General features: G+C 41.9%; 1 protein-coding gene across 2 annotated transcripts in view; it reads right to left on the reverse strand.

Annotated features, from left to right (window-relative positions):
* The window catches only part of inppl1a (inositol polyphosphate phosphatase-like 1a), a 268,648-nt gene that overhangs the window by 117,649 nt on the left and 131,069 nt on the right, over positions 1-19,930 (reverse strand). For both annotated transcript variants that reach the window (XM_048533393.2, XM_048533395.2), the window contains exons 7-13: positions 19,685-19,774; positions 14,572-14,685; positions 13,276-13,426; positions 10,556-10,662; positions 8,536-8,638; positions 6,608-6,804; positions 4,764-4,881 (exon numbers count right to left, since the gene is read on the reverse strand). In XM_048533393.2, the coding sequence (XP_048389350.1) occupies positions 4,764-4,881; positions 6,608-6,804; positions 8,536-8,638; positions 10,556-10,662; positions 13,276-13,426; positions 14,572-14,685; positions 19,685-19,774 (880 nt within the window). The remainder of the gene's footprint in view (positions 1-4,763; positions 4,882-6,607; positions 6,805-8,535; positions 8,639-10,555; positions 10,663-13,275; positions 13,427-14,571; positions 14,686-19,684; positions 19,775-19,930) is intronic.

The following is a 19,930-nucleotide window of genomic DNA, read 5'->3' on the forward strand; positions in this document are numbered from 1 at the left end:
ATTCCATTATCCCCATCCTCTGGATAGTCCTGACCATAATCTCTTTAAATTTTGATGCCACCGTTCTAATGCTCCCTGCGATTCTGGATGGTACACCGTGGATTTGAATTATTTTATTCCTAAGCCACTTTTGAATAATTTTGATGTAAAATTTGATCTTTAATCTGAGTCTCTCTCTATTCGTAGTTTGTATCTATTAAAAAAATTGAGCAACTCTTCTCAAATCCTTTTAGTTGTGATACTGTATAATGGTATGGCCTCTGAAAATTTCAAGTGCTCTTCCATTATGGTCAACAAATATTTATTCACACTTTTTGTTTTAGGTAGGCACCCTAAGCAATCAATTAAGACCCTTTAAAAGGTTCCTCAAATGCAAAAATGGGTATTAAGAGTGCTGGTTTATCACTGCCTGAGGTTTTCAAATGATTGAGACATGTATTACATGTCCGGCAAAATTCACCACACCCTTGTGGGGTCTGGAGCAATTAAAACGTCTTTATATTTTGGTTTAAGTCCTCCTTAGTCTGTTTTCTCAGTTTGCCAAATCTAATCTATCTCACACACACGACGCCTGTAGCATAGAACATAGAACAATAGCGCAGTACAGGCCCTTCGGCCTTCGATGTTGCGCCAACCTGTGAACTAATCTAAGCCCCTCCCACTACACTATCCCATCATTATCCATATGCTTATCCAAGAACTGTGTAAATGCCCCTAATGTGACTGAGTTAATTACATTGGCAGGCAGGGCGTTCCATGCCTTACCACTCTGAGTAAAGAACCTGCCTCTGACATCTGTCTTAAATCTATCACCCCTCAATTCGTAGCTATGCCCCCTTGTACAAGCTGAAGTCATCATTCTCGGAAAAAGACTCTCAACCGTCCACCCTATCTAATCCTCTGATCATCTTGTATGTCTCTATTAAATCCCCTCTTAGCCGCCTTCTCTCCAATGAGAACAGACCCAAGCCCTTCAGCCTTTCTTCTCAGGGCCTGCACTCCAGACCAGGCAACATCCTGGTAAATCTCCTCTGCACCTTATCCAATGGTTCCACATCCTTCCTGTAACGGGCCGACCAGAGCTGCATGCAATATTCCAAATGAGGCCGCAGTGTTTTGTACAATTGCATCATGACATCACGGGTCCGGAACTCAATCCCTCTACCAATAAAACCTAACACACCGCAAGCCTTCTTAACATTACTATCAACCTGGGTGGCAACTTTCAGGGATCTACGTACATGGACACCAAGATCCTTCTGCACATCCACACTACCAAGAATCTTTCCATTGACCCAGTATTCTGCCTTCCTATTATTCTTCCCAAAGTGAATCACCTCACATTTATCTGCATTAAACTCCATTTGCCACCTTTCGGCCCAATTCTGCAGTTTATCCAAGTCTCCCAGCAACCTGCAACATTCTTCCACAATGTCCACCACTCCACCGACTTTCGTGTCATCTGCAAACTTACTAGCCCATCCACCAATGTCTGCATCCAAGTCATTTATAAAAGTGACAAACAGCAGTGGACCCAAAACAGATCCTTAAGGCACACCACTACTGACCGGACTCCAGGCTGAATATTTTCCATCAACCACCACTCGTTGCCTTCTTACAGAAAGCCAGTTTCTAATCCAAACTGCTCAATCTCCCTCAATCCTGTGCCTCCGTATTTTCTCCAATAGCCTACCATATGGAACCTTATCAAAGGCTTTACTGAAGCCCATGTACACCACGTCAACTGCCCTTCCCTCATCCACATGCTTGATCACCTTCTCAAAAAACTCAATGAGGTTTGTGAGACACGAACTGCCCTTGACGAATCCATGCTGACTATCTCCAATCAAATTGTTGCTTGCTAGAGGATTATAAATCCTATCTCTTATAATCCTTTCCAAAATTTTTCCTACAACAGACGCAAGGCTCACTGGACTATAATTACCTGGGTCATCTCTACTGCCCTTCTTGAAGAAGGGCACAACATTTGCAATCCTCCAGTACTCTGGCACTAAACCTGTAGACAATGAGGACTCAAAGATCAAGGCCAAAGGCTCCGCCACCTCCTCCCTAGCTTCCCAGACAATTCTTGGAAAAATCCCATCCGGCCCAGGGGATTTATCTACCTTCACACCTTCTAGAATTGATAACACCTCCTCCTTATTAACCTTAATCCTTTCAATTCTAGTAGCCCTTAACTCAGTCTTCTCCTCTACACTATTCTCCTGTTCCTCAGTGAAAACAGATGAGAAATAATCATTTAGCACCTCTCCGATCTCCACAGGGTCCACACACAACTTCCCACTTCTGACTTTGACTGGCCCTATTCCTACCCTCGTCATCCTCTTATTCCTCACATACTTATAGAAAGCTTTAGGGTTCTCCTTTATTCTACCTGCCAATGTCTGCTGATGTCCTCTCCTTGCTCTTCTTAACTCTCTCTTTAAATCCTTCCTAGCTAATCTGTAACTCTCCATCGCCTCATCTGACCATCTTGTCTCATCACCACATAAGCCTCGCTCTCCTGCTTAACAGATACAATTCCTTTAGTAAACCACAGTTCTCTTACCTTATCACTTCCTCCCTGCCTGACAGGGACATATCTATCAAGGACACACAATATCTGTTCCTTAAACCACCTCCTCATTTCGATTGTCCCCATCCCCTGCATTTTGCTAACCCATTCTTTGCCTCCTAAGTTTTGCCTAATTAAATTATAATTGCCCTTCCCCCATTTATAACTCTTGCCCTGTGGCAGTTCCTATCCCTTTCCATTGTTAAATTAAACATAACCGAATTATGGTCACTCTCTCCAAAGTGCTCACCTACCACTGAATCAAACACCTGGCCTGGTTCATTATCAAGTACCAGATCCAGTATGGCCTCCCCTCTTGTCGGCCCTTCGACATACTGAGTCAGGAAACCCTCCTGCACACATTGGACAAAAACTGATCCATCCAACATACTAGAATTATAGCATTTCCAGTCAATGTTAGGGAAGTTAAAGTCTCCCATAATGACCACCCTGTTCTTTTCACTTCTGCCTAGAATAGTTTTGCCGATCCTCTCCTCCACATCCCTGGAACTTTGCGGGGGCCTATTAAAAACTCCCAGCAGCGTTCCTCTCCTCTCCTGTTTCGCACCTCAGCCCATACCACCTCAGTAGACGAGTCCTCATCTTTCAGCCACCGTTATACTGTCCTTGACTAACAAAGCCACATCCCCCCTCTTTTACAACCTTCCCTGACCCTAATGAAAGATTTGAACCCTGGAACCTGCAACATCCATTCCTGACCCTGCTCTATCCATGTCTCCAAAATGGCCACAACATTGAAGTCCCAGGTACCTATCCAAGCTGCAAGCTCACCTCATTTATTCTGGATACTCTTGGCGTTCAAGTAGATATACTTCAACCCAGCTTGCTGTCTGCCAGCACGCTCCTGTCCATGTCCACCCTACGCTCATCCTCCTGTGTACTAGGACTACATCTCAGTTTCCCATCCCCATTCTGAGCTAGTTTAAATCCACCCGAATAGCACTAGCAAATTTCCCACCCAGGATATTAGTGCCCCTCTGGTTCAAGTGGAGACCGTCCTGTTTGTAGAGGCCCCACCTTCCCCAGAATGAGCCCCAATTGTCCATGTACCTGAAGCCCTCCCTCCTGCACCATCCCTGCAGCCACGTGTTCAGCTGAAATCTCTCCCTGTTCTTTGCCTCGCTATCACGTGGCACGGGTAACAAACCAGAGATAACCACTCTTTGTTCTAGCTCTCCTTCCCTACCCAGAAACCTCTGCTCTGAGGTGCTGCTGCTGCTGCTGCACAAAGAAATGGAAGGCTCTGGCGCTCGAGGGAAGCGTTTTAAAGACTTAAAATCTGACTCACCAGCTTCCCAACAGGCACCCCCCGCCCCCCCAAAAACCCCGGTCCAAGCTCCCGCTTGCGCTGCTGCTGCACAAAGAATAGTGCAGGCAGAGAACCTCCAGCTTTTAGCAGTAGCTGTAAGGAGGGCAGCAAGTAGTTTCTACCTCCTCAAGACCCGAACAACAACAGTTGCTGAAAAATCTAAAAACCTAAAATCCCTGCTCTGTGGCTGGAAACTTGACCACAGGCTGCTTCTACTGTTCCAAACATTTAAAAAAACCCATAGCTTTACAAGTTGTATATCTTCTCAAAGGCTGCTTGGCACCTGTCCCCAAAACTCTCTCTAAAAGAAACTAGGACAAAAAGTCACAGCATTGTAAAATGCCCCAGAACTCTGAGAATATTCAAAGATAACAGCCAAAGCATCCATTATTTTTGTGGTCACCTCCCCGTGATCTCTTTCAGCTCAACAAGATCTCTGCACACCTCTAAACCTGGATTCACGCACAATACCAGTGTTCATTCTAGAGTTCAGAAGTCATCATTGGACTCAAAACATTAACTGTTCATCTCTACATGGCTACTGCCAGACCTGCTGAATTTCTCCAACACTTGTTTCCATTTCACATTTCCAGCATCCAGAATACTTTACTTTTACCCAATTTTCTTTGTTCTGGTCTTCAACAATTTGGGATCCTAAACAATGGAACTCCTTCCTAAACACTTTTTGGGATGCGCCTTCTAACCTCACCTTATGTCATTCAATGTCTACTGGCGTTCAAATGCATTGCTGTGAAGCACCTCAAGACAGTTTTCCTGTGTTCAAGCTGCTTGATGAATTCAAGTTGAGAGCAATCAATAATTGTAAGGCTGATTTATAGGTTTTATATTGCTACCTACCCAATGTATTGGCTATTCCAGTTTTCACACTTGAGGTACTGATGTGGCTGATCCGGTTCTCATGTTCCGGCTTAACCAGGACTACAATTTTAATGTTCCAAAGTGTCTGCATTGCAATCTGTGAACAAATGAGCATATTTACTCCAGAAACAGAAATAATTCTTGGTATGGGCACTGTGCGTTTAAATGTAGATCCTGGCTTTGTGAATCAAGAAGCACAGAACACAGTTTGTGGCACGAAGCTACAAAATGATATAGCCAAGAAGTGTGTGTAGGTTCAGGGGGCTGAATGGCCTCTGACCATTCTTAGCAACTGAGCCTACTGGCTAGGGACAGTATCATTGGTCATGATAATGTAGGACCAGAGTCACATATAAGCTGAGAAGAGTGATATGCTCCCTCTCCTGCAGTAACAAACTCCATCTACTACAGTCCATTCACCCAGTGCACTCAATTTTTATCAATTTCCATCCCTCCAATTTTTATCAACTTCGATAGCGCTCAACCCTCTGCATATCTCCTGTTCCTACAACCAAGGGATCTGCATTTTTCCCAATTCTAACCTTTTATGCATGCCCAATTTTAACAGCTCCATCAGTGATGGGGGCAGACATGCCTTCAGCTGTCAGGCTCCCAGCTCTGGAATTCCCTAAGGCTCTATTTCTCTTTGCTAAATGAAAATGCTCCTCAACACCTGTTTCCTCATAAGTCCTCACAGTTCATGGGCTTCTATCAAATTTTGTTGATAAGCAAAGTTGTGAAGTATCTTAGAATGGTTTATTATATTAAAGTACCTATGCAAATGAAAGTTATTGATGTGCATTCAAGAGAAGAATTTTCTCAGTCTATCACAAGTGCCATCAACTCTACAGAGATCGGAGACTGAAGCGTTCATCCTCCCAAACTGCTCACTTATAATATAATAAAGACTGATTCTAAATGCAAACTTACATTCCTTCTGTTCCTTCCCCACTATCCACACCGTTCCCAGCTGTTGCACTTCATCTCCTCTTTCCAATTATTCTCTTCCTATCCAACTTTCTTAAACCTCCACTCTTCCAGTGGGAGGGGCAGAATTACAGCACGGGATCTGGCCATTCAGCCAATCAATTTCACTCCAACCATCCAAAGAGCATTGCACCCACCCCTGCCCTACCTCTATAACCTTGCATTTCCCATGGACAACCCACCCAGCCTGTACATCCCTAGATACCAACTTAGCATGGCCAATCCACCTAACCTGCACATCTTTGGACTGTGGTGAGAAACCAGAACATCTGTAGGAAACCTACGCAGACATAGGGAGAACGTGCAAACTTTGCACGGACAGTTGCTGGAATTGAACCTGGGTCCCTGGGTGCTGTGAGGCAGCAGTACTAACCACTAAGCCACCATGCCACCCCCTAGCCTCCTGTGCTAGGTATTCCCAGGCAGTCTCCCATTCAAATGCTAATCAGGCCCAAGTTTGCTTAGCTTCCAACAGCAGATGAGACTGGGCGTTTTCAGACTGGCGTGGCCAGTGGCTAGAAAATACGGGAAAATAAGGTTGAATTAGATGTGACTGACTTTACATGAAAGCAGTGAGAGCTGGGAGAATGCTGACTTTCAAGAGTCACATGGATTCACTGGTGGATATTACAGCATGTAAATAAGGGCAGAGGCACTTAACAGACAGCCAAAGCAACATGAGCCAGTCTGAAAATGCTCGTTGGTGGTGGGCTGGAGAAAAGATTAGAGGAAAGGTTATGATCCTCAGCCCACCCACAACCTAGTCCAACAGACTTGGCCATTCTAGTGGTCTTCACGTGCAAGGACAAGCTGAACAAACTCACAATACATCTTACCGGTTTAAAGTCCAAGTCAGTGCAATCTTTCAAACTGGCCCGCACGAAGTCCACCCACTCTTTGTCTGCAACAGAATTTTCCTGAGTTCCAACAACATAGATGTCATGTGGAATAGTGACTGTTGTTTCATCCAGAGTTTTCCCAAGTCCCTTGGATATCAGCCAGGAAGCCAAGATTTTTGGAGGGGGTGCACTTCCTACACGTTAATTTTTTTTAAAAAAAAGGAAGAGAGAAAAATGGTTGAAAGTTGTATTAAAACATTAGTACCATTTTTTAAATAACAGAATAAGGGATCAGCTGCCAAATCCAGTTTTTGGTCACCCATCTCCAATTACCATAGACAGTATGGTAGTGAACGACCTGCTTGAACTGCTGTTTATTGTGTGTGGCAGAAGGTGCTCCTACATTGTCACAAGGGAACTGGATCCATGATTTCTGACTCAGCAGAAAGGAACAGCCAATATATGTCAAAGCGGGACTTTTAATTTGTTTTTCTACCACTTTTCATTAGCAAGAGGGAAATTGAGGCTAGCTACAGATCCCTGAGGTGCTGCCATGTTCAGGTCAACTGAGAAGAATTGGCCAAGAACAGAATCTTACTCTTCCCGAACTTTCTGATCAAATTAATAAATGCGCCTAGGAGCAGGCAAATGAAGGGGAGTAGTCAACACTAATATTTACTTCTATACATTATGAGGACTTCCTGCGAGAGATGTTTTACATTAACAAAGTTCAGCCTCAAAACAAGGTGATTTTAAAACAACGAACATGAAAAGTGCCAAAATCTATCATTTCTGCTATTGCACTAATCATGACCTTCGTGCAAAGAGTTAGTGTCACAGAAAGAGCAAGTGCCAAGAACAGCGAGTGTACAAGAGACAGCGAGGCAAAGCCAGGCAGTGAGTGTGATGATACTATGGCTTTAAGTGTATTTCATCTTGCCTTTTGTTTTGGAGAGAGGTTTTAATCTGTCATAGATAACAAAGTGCGTAGCTGGATGATCACAGCAGGCCAAGCAGTATCTCAGGAGCACAAAAGCTGACGTTTCAGGCCTAGACTCAGAGAGCTGTGAATCCAGTGAAGTAAACGACTTGAGGCCCTGGGGGTTTTTCTTCGAGTTGGAACAATAGAAGCAGCCTGAATGAATGGGGGCGGGGGGTCAAGCTCTCCTAGAATCACACAATCTTTAGTTTTAGTTTTTCAGTAGCGGTTGCTAGGCGCTTGAAGCTAGCTTTGGAAAATGCAGTACATCTGTTTTCTCTTGAAATATTTTCTCCTGGACTGGAGAATTGCCTCCGAGACAATCTGCTTTACTGAATTTGCCTTTGCCAAGAGTGTGTTTATGGCATGTTACAATTTTGGAACAGTTAATTAGAACAAGTTAATATATATTGTATTTTGTTAAGCATTTCAATAGTTAGTTAGGCCGATGCTTTTGTTTTATTTTTATTTTGTCTGTACTTTAGTGTAAAAATAAGTGTTTTGTTTCATGTCAAGTAATTTGACCAAGTGAATTGCATCTAGAACAAAATACCTTACAATTAACTTTTAAAATAAGGAAAAGTTAGGATTAGACTATATGAATACATTTTGAGGGGGTTTGGTGTGGTTCACGACATGAGGCAGAGAAAGACAGGTGAGGCACTGTGAGAAAGACGGATAGACAGAGAGCCAACAGTAACTTTCAGAAGGAATTAAATAAAGAAAATAGCTTCAGACTTGATGAGAAAAGTAGAGTGCGACTAATTCGATTGTATTTTCAAAGAGCTGGCAAAGGAGGGGGTAGCAAAATGGTCTTCTCCTGTGCTGCGCGATTCTACTGTAGGGTTGGTTTTTCGGAGGAGAGAAGTCTGATTCAAGCAATCATAGTTAAGTGAGAAGTGGAAAGCTGATCAATGAGAAACACCATATCTAGTAGGGTTTTTACCCATGTTCCAAGTGCCAATGAAGATAGAGATCATGTCCGGTTCATCCTGCTTGGAATGCTTGTTCTTCATAAGCTGTAAGAGTTGGCAAAATGCCTCTCGTTTCTGAAAGATGATGAAGAAAAAGAAATAAAGTTTTAAAGGTTGACAGTTTTCAAAGAGCCCAGGAGAAGGTTTATGAATCACAATCTTACCTCACTTGCATTTCAACTCAGTTTCAACAAGCTGTGAATGCTACATTTTATCGAACTAAACTCTAGAAATGTCAGTGTGAATAAACCATGATTGGGGCCTCAGGGGCATGTATGCGACTGACAGCAAAACTAAGATTACCAGATGCGTATTAAATTGTAGAGTGCTCCCAAAGTTGCTTCTTTAAGCTGATTGGTACGAATTTCAGTTGTGTCAAAAGATTTCCTTTTAAGTTAAGCTTGCCTATATCATAAAAAGCCCTGTGCCCTTTAAGATGAGTTATGTACCTTTACTACATATACAGCAGCCAAACCCAATAGTTAGCTCTTTAAGAATTTCTTGCTACATTGGCGTGATTCAATAATCATCCATATTACTAAGCTTCCTGCTTGGAAATCTTGTGTCTATGGTCACCAATAGGCTGAAATCTCGGAAATCTCTCCCCAGTAGCGCAGTGGGAGCGTCTTCACCACAAATACTGCAACAGTTCATAACAACCGCTTTCAACTTTCCACCAGATGTTACAGGTGGACATTAAATACCTTGTCCTGCAAGGAACACATTTTTCTTAAAAGTCTCTATCTAACCATCATTTGATAAATGGATTAATTCTCACCATAAAGAAACAGGGCTGAAAACGAGTTCACAATACCATTAATTTTACAACTTGTAAAGCGGAACTGAGAGAAATGTCTGAACAAAATCTCAGAACAATATCATCTCTTTCTGCTTCGCACTTTGAGAGCAACTAGTTTAGCAAGTGACTCTGACCTTCTCAGTAAAGTATGACAGGAATGCAACAAATGGACACACTAGTTATCTCAATTCAATGGTGTGCCCTGAATTTTATTCACTCTATTCTTTATTGATTTGTGTTACAAAAATGTCATCTACCATATCTGCTCTCTCTTTGTGACCAGAGTGATCAATACCTGAGGTCATCATCTCTGGAATTCTGTCCCTCGACATTTGTCTTCTCCTTGAATAAATTTCTTGAAGTCTCTCTTTGCCCAAGCTACTAGTTACCTGTTCTAATATCTCTAAAATCCAGATTAAAAACCCTCCCGCCAGTGTGTCTTGCTATATTCAAGGTACTACATAAAATTTAACTTCATAACAGCAATTTATCCTTGTTTGTATCACTTTTGAATGTGGGTTTTTCTTAAAAAAAAAAACTTATTCATGGTATGTAAGGATTACTGGCTATTCCACATTCTAAACTGCCCTCCAAGAGTAGAGTCCTCTTTGACTGCTACAGTCCTTGTGGAGGAGGTTTGGCCACTGTGCTATCAGAGAGGGAGTGCCAGGACTGGTGCAGGTTTGGTCAGAGTGCTATTAGAGGGGCAAGCACAGGATTGGTGCAGGACTGGTCACAGCACTGTTAGAGAGGCAGTCATAGGATTGGTGTAAGGTCAGGATAGTGCACAGTCTGGAGAGAAATTTATAGGAGGTGGAATTCCCATGTATTTGGTACCCTCGTCATAGGTTTGGAAAGTACCATCCAAGGAACCTCAATGACCACTGTCGTACATGCTATAGATGGAACACATTGTTTCAACAGTCTGTCAGTGGCAAAGACAGTGATAGTGGATGGTGATGGGTAAGGTGTCAACCAGGCCAGCTGCTTTGTCCTAGACAGTGTCAAGCCTCTTAATTGTTGTTGGAGCTGCACCCATCCAGGCAAGTGGGTTTTCAGTTTGTGCCTTAAACATGGTAGGCAGGGTTTGTTGAGTCAGGTTGAGAGTTGCTCACTACTAAGTCTCAAACTTTTGACCTGCTCAAACTGAGAATAAGTAGCCACTGGGTAGCTTGCAGTAGTGGATAGCTCACCCTTGTAGTTTCAAAGATGAAATCCTTTCTCTGTGTTTTATCCTTCTCTTTCTCGAACACTATTCCCAGTTTGCTGTGGACACGTTGCGATTTTATCAACTGCCGAACTGATGAGGAAAGAAAACAACAATTCACTAACGACCTTTAAAGTATTTGTTTTACTGATGCTCATTTGACCAGGTCCAAACCTCTGGGGCCCAAGTACAAAAGGTTGGAACCAGGAGGGCTGAAATTTAAAATCCTGAGATCAAACCCAAGGCTGACTGCAGTTCAACGATAATGCAAGCTGTTCATGCAAAATGATGGCCTCTTATGATAAAGGTAGGAGGCGCTAGCAGAATGCAGTAGGTTTGGCAGTGGTGGGGGAGGAACAGAGTTAGTGCTGAATCCAAAAATGACTCGTTTTCAGAACTGATAGTCCCCTGCTATTCTTCCTGGGAATCCTTAAAACGTGCACCTGTAACAAAGACATGAGTTAATCCATCATCTTGTTTGCACAGAAGTGGTCAGGATATTTCAAGCAGAATATGACAAACAGCCTCTGCTTTGGTGGCTGAGTGGGGCGTTGATGTAATGATTCTGATAGTGGGCCACTGACAGACATTGAATGCAATCAAATTGGCAATGCTGTTACCTAAAAAGAAAATACTGTAGAAAATACTGGAAAGAGAATGAAATCTGAAAAACACAGCAGTTCATGCTTTATCAGTGGAAAAAAAGTGGGTTAACATTTCAAGTCGACGATCTATCTGATAAGCGGTTGTTAATGTAACAAAAATAGAATTATGCAGGACAGAAAAAAGGTCCTTCAGCGAATCGAGTAGCTTTTGTTGATGCAGACTCAATCTAATCCCTCTTTCCAGCACTTGGCAACAAAAATTGTGACACTTCAAGTACTCATCCAAATACTAATTAAAGATGGTGACGTTTGCCACCTCAACTACTGTCCCACGCAGCACATTTTCACTCCCTCTGGGTGAAAACATTTTACCTCAAATCCCCTCTAAACTTCCTGACTTTCACTTTAAAATTATGGCCCCTTAACTAAAGGCAACAGGTGCTTTCTATTCATCCCATCCATGCCTCTCAATCTGCCACACCTCAGTCATGTTGCCACTTAGCCTTCTCTGCTCTTAAGAAAACAACGAGCTTATCAAGCCTCTCATTTCTGAAACATTCCATCCCAAGCAGCATCCTAGTGAACCTCCTCTGCATTGCCTCCAGTGCAATCACATCTTTCCGACAATGAGGCGACCAGAACTGCACACAATACTTTGGTTAGGCACTGCTGGAGCAATTAACATTAGAAGGGAAACGGGAGGTGTCTGTTAATTGACTAATGTCTAGATAATTATAACAGCTGTAGTTGGGATCTGTTGTAAGTCAAACACTCTGGACAAGTAAAGTCCATATCTCTCCGTTTTCATTCGAACATCTCATTAGAATCTTGTAAGTCATCAACCTGAAATATTAACTCCGTGCTCCTGAGATGCTGCTGGGCCTGCTGTGTTCATCCAGCTCCACACTTTGTTATCTTGGATTCTCCAGCATCTGCAGTTCCCATTATCACTGAAATATTAACTCATGTTTCTCTTCATAGATGATGCCTGATCTGCTGTGATTTGCAGCTTTTAATAACCTACAGAGTCTCTCCTATGTAATTCTAGCCCCCACTTAATGGTGTCTGGACACATTACAATTCAGTAATAAACAGTGCCTGGCTGGCTACCATTGCTCACATCCCGAGAACATACAGCAGCAGTGACTGTAATACAACAGCGTATTAGTACCTCTCATTTTGCAACACAAGTTTAGTGCAAGATGAGCTTTTATCCCATCTACTTTTGTTGCAGTTTTGCAATGAAAATTCACTCACTTAGACTGCACCACCTGTATAAACTTCTTTCCATATAAATGCAACTTTCCTCTCCTCAAGCCATTCAGAATTGTTACTATTTACAGACTACAAACATGAAAATATTCCAGTGTGTCTCTGGCAGCAATTGAAATTCCTCCATCAAAAGCACAGGAGACTGGACTTGGAGGAGAAAACACAAACAAAAGCTTAAGGAGTATTAACAATGAAGAAAACAAACTATTTTCTCTGGAGGGAGAACACAGAAAGCAGACACTAGACTTATTGAACAGGACTGAATGGGGCATCACAGATTCAAACAGTGAGAGATAATTTGCAACATTTTCCTCCTCTCTTTCCCCCTCCTTCCAAAACAGACCACAGATGCTTGAGATGCTAGAATTGAGATTATTAGATAAATGCATGGTAAGTGAACGATAAATAAAATGTACAGTAGCCATGATCAATTTAATGTCAAAACAATTTTGAAATCCTACACACATTTCTTTCTGTAATTAAGCCTAAACAGAAAAATGATGCATTCCATCAGCTGGGCTCAGCCAACCATCAGAAAGTGATGATCAGAGCTAATTGACCTGCTGTGTTCATTTAACTCTACACTGTTACCTCGGATTCTCCAGCATCTGCAGTTCCCATTATCTCATCAGAAAGCGAAGATGGTTTTACTCTGCATCTAAACCTGTGCTGTCCCTGTCCTGGGAGTAGTAGATGGGGATGTTACTTCACGCAACAAACACTTAATACACTGTTCGCTGCAGCAATCTTACAGAAATACAATTGTGTTGACGGACTTAGACCCAAACACTGCCCAAACCATCCAGCACAACAGTGCACTTCTCCTTACTCTTATCATATGTAAACGTATTCCAGTCCTCCTGTGGATCCTTGGATTTCTTCTGTACCACTAGCTTTCCTCCCTCCACATCCACACTAAGTAAATACTTCTGCGATTTACCAATCTTTGTTAGATCAGTCAGGTTCACATCCAGTTTCACCTGAGGAAGAGAACAGAACAAGTGTTTAGATTATTCTTTCAATGATAATTGATGATCCTTGCAGTTCTTCCTATCAGCTTTACATCAGCGAGTGACATGAGCCAAATGGTCATGGATTCAAATCCCACTTTGTAGACTGGACTACGTAACTCGGGTTTACACTCCCTGTGTAAATACTGAAGGAATACACCCTATTGCCAGAGATGCCAATTCTTGGATAAAATTTCTGCCTGCTTAAGTAGTAGTAAATTTCATAGGGTCTATTTTGAAGATGAAAGCTGAAGGTACAGAATGACAACCAGCTCTATTTGGAGACACATTTGTCACCAAACATAACGCACCTCTGAAAGCATTTTACATCAAAGGAGGTCATATTCAGAGCATTGTGTTTGTATCAGCTCCTCAAATACTATCATTTCTTTGGGCCTTCCTCATCATACCAATCTTTACCTTTCTGTTTTTTTTAAAAGGAACTTACCATTGTATCTGCCTTCCACTGCCCGTTCAGTCAGTACATCCTGATCACAGTTTGCTTGCCTTGTGCAAGAGAGACATTTTTACTGTCCCTCAAATACTTTTGCCAATTACCGTCAATCCATATCCCAGGCATATCAATTCCCAGCCAGTATCCACTCTATACAAAGGTGTCATCATTTGAAGCATCTCGATTAAAATGCACCTTTACCCTGCCTGTTCTTAATGAAAACTCTGGACTAGCGATGTAACGGAAATCTCTCATTCTATTCACAAAGCTACCAATTATAAAAGAAAATTTGTCAAACAGATGCTGTTGGACCTGGCCAGCATTGCTTTCTCTACCAGATTTCCAAGTTTCTGCAGAACTTTAATTTGTCACTTAATCTAGTGAATTAGAAGACTGGCAGAGGTCATGCTCCTTTCAACGTACTGTCAAGGACAACAAATCTAGCATATCTCCATATTCTAGAGTGCTTTGACATCTTTCTCAAAAGTGTAGTGCCCAATACTGGCCGCAATGCTCGAGCTGATGCAGAACCAAATTAAACAAATGCCTCAAATTTATCGTCAGACCCAATTATATTTCTGGGCATGCAGGATGAGGGATTAGCAGTGACTGTCCCAAGGGTGAGACACATATCTGTTCCCAAGTAAAGGCAGGTCATTACCTCAAACGCTTGCACAGGAATACTCTTTGCCTTCCGAGGTGCTGTGTGAGAGAACATCGAAGACTGCGATGTGAAGCTGGGGCAGGAACTCATCTCCTGTAGTGCTTTCAATGCCTGAAGATTATAAAGTCAGTACACACAAGACTAGTATATTGCATATTTTCGCAACATCACCGAAAAACGGGTATTTCTTTAGCGACTCTTTTGATTAGCTATAGGGTTTAATTCATGAAATGAGATATTATTACAGCTGAACAGTACAGTCAAGAAATTAATTTGTAAAGTATTTAACATCCAAATGAATTAATTAAAAAGATCGGAAAGGACTGACAGGCAATGTTTTGGAAGTTGTGAAAGGATGGGGGAGTTCAAAGATAGGGGGCATATATTTAAGGAGACAGAAAAAAAATATAAAAAGGACAGGGGCAACTTTTTTGTTAAAACAGTGGTTCGGACGTGGTATGAACTACTAGAGGAAGAAATGGATGCAAGTACAGTTGCAATATTTAGAAGACATTTGGAGACATTTGAATCAGTACATGAATAGTACAGGTTTGGAGGGATATGGGCCAAATGCAGGCAGGTGGGACAGGTTCAGTTTGGGATCATGGTCGCCGTGGGTTAGAGACAATAAGAATGGCAGATTCTGGAAAAGTACAGCAGGTCAAACAGCATCCAAGCAGCAGGTAGGTCATCGCTGCGGACACTAAGACATATTCTTCTGAAAGTATAAAAAGAACACAACTACCCAACCCTAACAAGAGGTTTACTATGGTTTAACATAATTTGGTGCTTTCAAACTTTATGCTTCTATTTATAAAGCTAAAAGATTTTTAACGCATTTTTAAAGCACCCTTCTCACTTGCCCAGCCACTTTCAAAGGTTTGCATACCCACTAATCCTACACCATCTTAAAAAGTGTGTAATTCACTTTTTCTCTCTCCTCATCTGACTACCCAAGTTAATTATTTTTCACACTCCTCATTAAATTTTATTTTCGCACTTTTACCCATTTCACCAGACTATATCCTTCCACAATCTGTAATCATCATTTTTTTTTAAAAAATGACAGTGCTTTCCACAGCATTTTTCAATATTATTTCCTATCTGTTCAAGTACAGGTTTTTAATATACAACACAAATTGCAGTGCTCTCAGTACTAACCCCTGGAGATATCACTGTACATTTTCCTCTAGTATAAAAAGCTGTTTACTACTGCTCTCTTTTCCTTAGCCAAATTTACTTGTGCACTTCATGCCATGGGCTTTAATTAGTCTCCTAAATAATATTTAGAAGATGCCTTCTGAACGTCCAGATAACATTCGCTGTATTACCCTCATCAACATTTTCATTCAATTACATGATTAAAGAACATAAGTTGGTCAAGCACAACTTGCTTTAACAAATCCACTCAGGTTTTCTTTACCAATCCCTTATTTTGCCAACTATGATTCTTACTTGTTACAGATTAATCAAAGAACTTTGCAACACAAAAGGTGACCGTAGGGTCCTTCATGCTTGTGCTAAAGTTATCCAATTGTAACTTTTATGCAGACACAGCCATTTCATTGTTGCAGTAAAATCCGGGACAAAAGATGCTAATAATTTTGAGAACTGGAATTCAGTTTTAAAAAAGAAAACCTGGAAAAACAAAGCAGGGATTAGTAAAAATGCCATAAAATTGTTTGAGTGCTGTTAAGGTCATTAATTCACTAATGTTCTTTCATGGGGGAACCTAACATCCTCACCTTTGCCTGGGCTAACAGCCTTAACATTCCTTCCAATTGACAAAGCAATGTATTTAACTACAGGTTCAATACTACCTAGCAGGAGACAACTCCAGTAATAATAGCCAGTCTTGTGGGAATAAATCTAAAATAAACAACAATTAAGTAACACACTGCAATCAACAGGAGAAACTTCCAACAATTACATCTGGTTTTATTCATCCTTCCAAAGATCTTGAAGCCTGTCTGACTTCCTCTTCCTTCCCATAATTCCTGCATGCCAAGGCTATATGGAAAACCAAGTTGATGCTCTAAAACATTTCCCCAACAATGTTAAGTTTATTGGTCTGAGGTGGTCAGGTTTATCCCTTTCCCCTTTTCTGAACAAAGGGGCAGCACGGTGGCTCAGTGGTTAGCACTGCAGCCTCACAGCGCCAAGGACCCGGGTTCGAATCCAGACTCGGGTAACTGTCTGTGCAGAGTTTGCACATTCTCCCTGTGTCTGCATGGGTTTCCTCCGGGTGCTCCGGTTTCCTCCCACAGTCCAAAGATGGGCAGGCTAGGTGGATCGGCCATGCTAAATTGCCCGTAGTGTTCAGGGGTGTGTGGGTTATAGGGGGATGGGTCTAGGTGGGATGCTCCAAGGGGCGGTGTGGACTCGTTGGGCCAAAGGGCCTGTTTCCACACTGTAGGAATCTAATAAATTTAACTGACAATCCCCCAGTCCTTTGGTACCATCCTGACTGGATACAATAATCCAGTTTCTTCACAGGAATTCGGAAGTAGCCATTCAACGGCACCAGATTCACAGTAATGGCTCAAGAATACAGATCACCATTTTCTCAACAAATTCTGGTCCAGTCAGAGATGCCCACATTCAAGGCAGAATAAACGATACATAACGAGGACTAAAATATTGTTGCTCAAAGTACTATGGACCTGAAGCCCCAGATATCTGTGTTCAATAACACTATGCAGGGCTCTTACCATTAACTGTAAAAGTCCTGCCCTTGTTCACTTTACTAACACAAAATACCTCTTATTTCTGACTACCAAGTTAATTACTTTTCACTATCCACATTAAATTCTATGTTCGCAGTTCCACAATTTCTATCCTTTCTTCCCAACAGCAAAGGCTGCATTTAGACTGGGTCAGCTTCTAGTGGTTTTGTTTACTCTTATGGGGTACAGGCTTCGCTGGCAAGGCCAGCATTTGTTGCGCAACCCCCAACTGCCCTTGAACAGAGTGGTTTGCCCGATCATTTCTGAGGGCAATTGTGCATCAATCAGGTCATTGTGGGTCTGCAGTCCCACACCAGGTAAGGACAGAAGATAGGCAGAAGACAGGAAAAGCTCTGCAGGTCTGACAGCATCGGTGAAGAAAATAGTCAGAGCTAATGCTTCTGATCTGGTGGCCATTCCTCAGAGCAAGGGCTACTGGACCCAAAACATTACCTCTGATTTTTTTCTTCACATTCACTGCCAGCCCTGCTGAGGTTTTCCAGCAACATCAGTTTTCATTCCTTATTTACAGCATCCGCAGTTCTTCCGGTTTATTTTTCAGGATAGAAAATTTCCTTCCCTAAAAGACATTTGAGCCCAAGCATGAACCTGGCAATCTGGACTACTGGGTCCAGTAACATTACAACACCTCCATCTTCCCACACACCACCTTATAAGCATCACCCAATTACTGATTTCTGTTCTATTCATTCCACCATAAGACTCTGGAAGAGAAGTAGGTCATTTGGCCCATCAAGTCCTTTGCGCCACTCAATGAAATCATGGTTGATCCGATAATCCTCAACCCCACTTTCCTGCCTTTTCACCAGAACCCTCAATTGCCTTACTGATTAAAAACCTGTCTATTCCAGCCTTGAATATACTTAACAACCAAGCACCAAGAGTCACGTGGTAAAGAATTCTGCAAATTCACTCTCCTCAGAAAAGAAATCCCTCATCTCCGTCTCAAACACGTGACAACTACTGAGATTATGCCCTTGTCAACAACCTTGTCGAGTCCCCCATGAATCTTTTGTTTCAATAAGATCTCCTTTCAGTCTTCTAAACTCCAAGGAGTACGAGCCCTACTTACTCAAACATTCCTTATAAGAATATCCTTTCATACCCAGGGTCAACCATGCAAACTTGCTCCAATATCAGTAGATCTTTCCTTAGAGAAGGGGCCCAAAACTGTTCACAACTTTCCGCGTGTATTTTTACACTCCATTCCCTTTGAAGTAAAGGTCATCAGTTCATTTGCCTTCCCTATTACCCATTGAACTTGGATGCTAGCTTTTTTCAATGTTGCATGGATGAGGACTCCCAAATCTGTCAGTGCTGTAACTTTCTACAGTCTTTCTCTATTTTAAATAACATTCAGCTCCACAATTCTTCTTGCCAAAGTACACAACTTCAATTTTCCCCCACATTATATTCCATCTGCCAAAATTTTACACACTCAATTAACCAGTCTACATCTCTCTGCAGACTGCACTCTCACCACTTGTCTTCTTCACTTATTTTTGCATTGCCTGCAAAATTGGCAGTAGAACATTCATGCCCCTGATCAGATGTGATCAGAGTCATTAATATATACAGTGAATAATTGTGGCCTCTGCACTGATCCCTGAGCCAGTTGGTTAGACAGCAATCCCTTTATCTTCTATTAGTCAGTCAATCAATCCTTTCTCTGTTCAGTTTTTCAGTATTTCCAATTTCAGGGCAACTATGACATTGTGCTTAAGTGAAAACAGATGGAAAGGTTTTTTTTTGGTCACTCAACCATGTCTACTGCATTCAAAATCTTTTTAGCATTGCTGTTTAAGTGCCCAATCAGCGTCACTCTTCCTTTGCTAACTGCTTTACTATTTACAGTCACAGTTTTACAGCACAGGTGGTGGCCATTTGGGCCAGAGTTCTGTCAGCATTAGCAGATAGTCCTAGCTCCAATGTGGCTATAAAAGATGTAGAAACAGGGTTTAGATTATCAATGACAATGAGGAAAACTAGGCACTTAGGCTGATCAATACTTCTCATCCTCTTCAGATGGGCAAGCTCATGGACTATCTTTCTCATTCATCAGTTGAGCCTCACACAGGAAGGGTGTGTTTTTTTAAAAAAGCTTCCTCTGTGAAAGATTAAAACCTCTTAAAAACTATATTTGTGCTGATGAATAAGATAATACAACTGAGAATGTAATCATCATACGCAGCCAGAATGTTAAATGTTAAAGCAACATGAGCAAGTTATTTGGGGACGCCATTGTGTAAAAAGACTGCGTGAGTTTGTTTTAAAAACAAACCATAAGAGGCACTAACTGCAAACCTTCTGGGTTGTACTAATAGAAGCCATTCATTATATACACAAGAATAATAGCCACTCACCTTGCGCTCCATTGATGACAGGAGGTCCTTCAGCACAGAGAGCTTCACAACTAGATTTTCCAACTCCTGATCGCCACCCTGACTGCTAGCCTGCAAAAAAAACACGTGCCACTTTGATCAGCACAAAGCCTAACCAAGGGAGTAACAAAAAGTTGGGATTCAATCTAACATTAGAAGAGGACAGTTATACAGACAAATTGTTTGTCTCTCAAGGCAATAAAGAACATGGGGAGTGTTGGAAAAGTG

This window comes from Stegostoma tigrinum, chromosome 6 (genome assembly GCF_030684315.1).
Source record: "Stegostoma tigrinum isolate sSteTig4 chromosome 6, sSteTig4.hap1, whole genome shotgun sequence".
NCBI classification, from domain to species: Eukaryota; Metazoa; Chordata; class Chondrichthyes; order Orectolobiformes; family Stegostomatidae; genus Stegostoma; species Stegostoma tigrinum.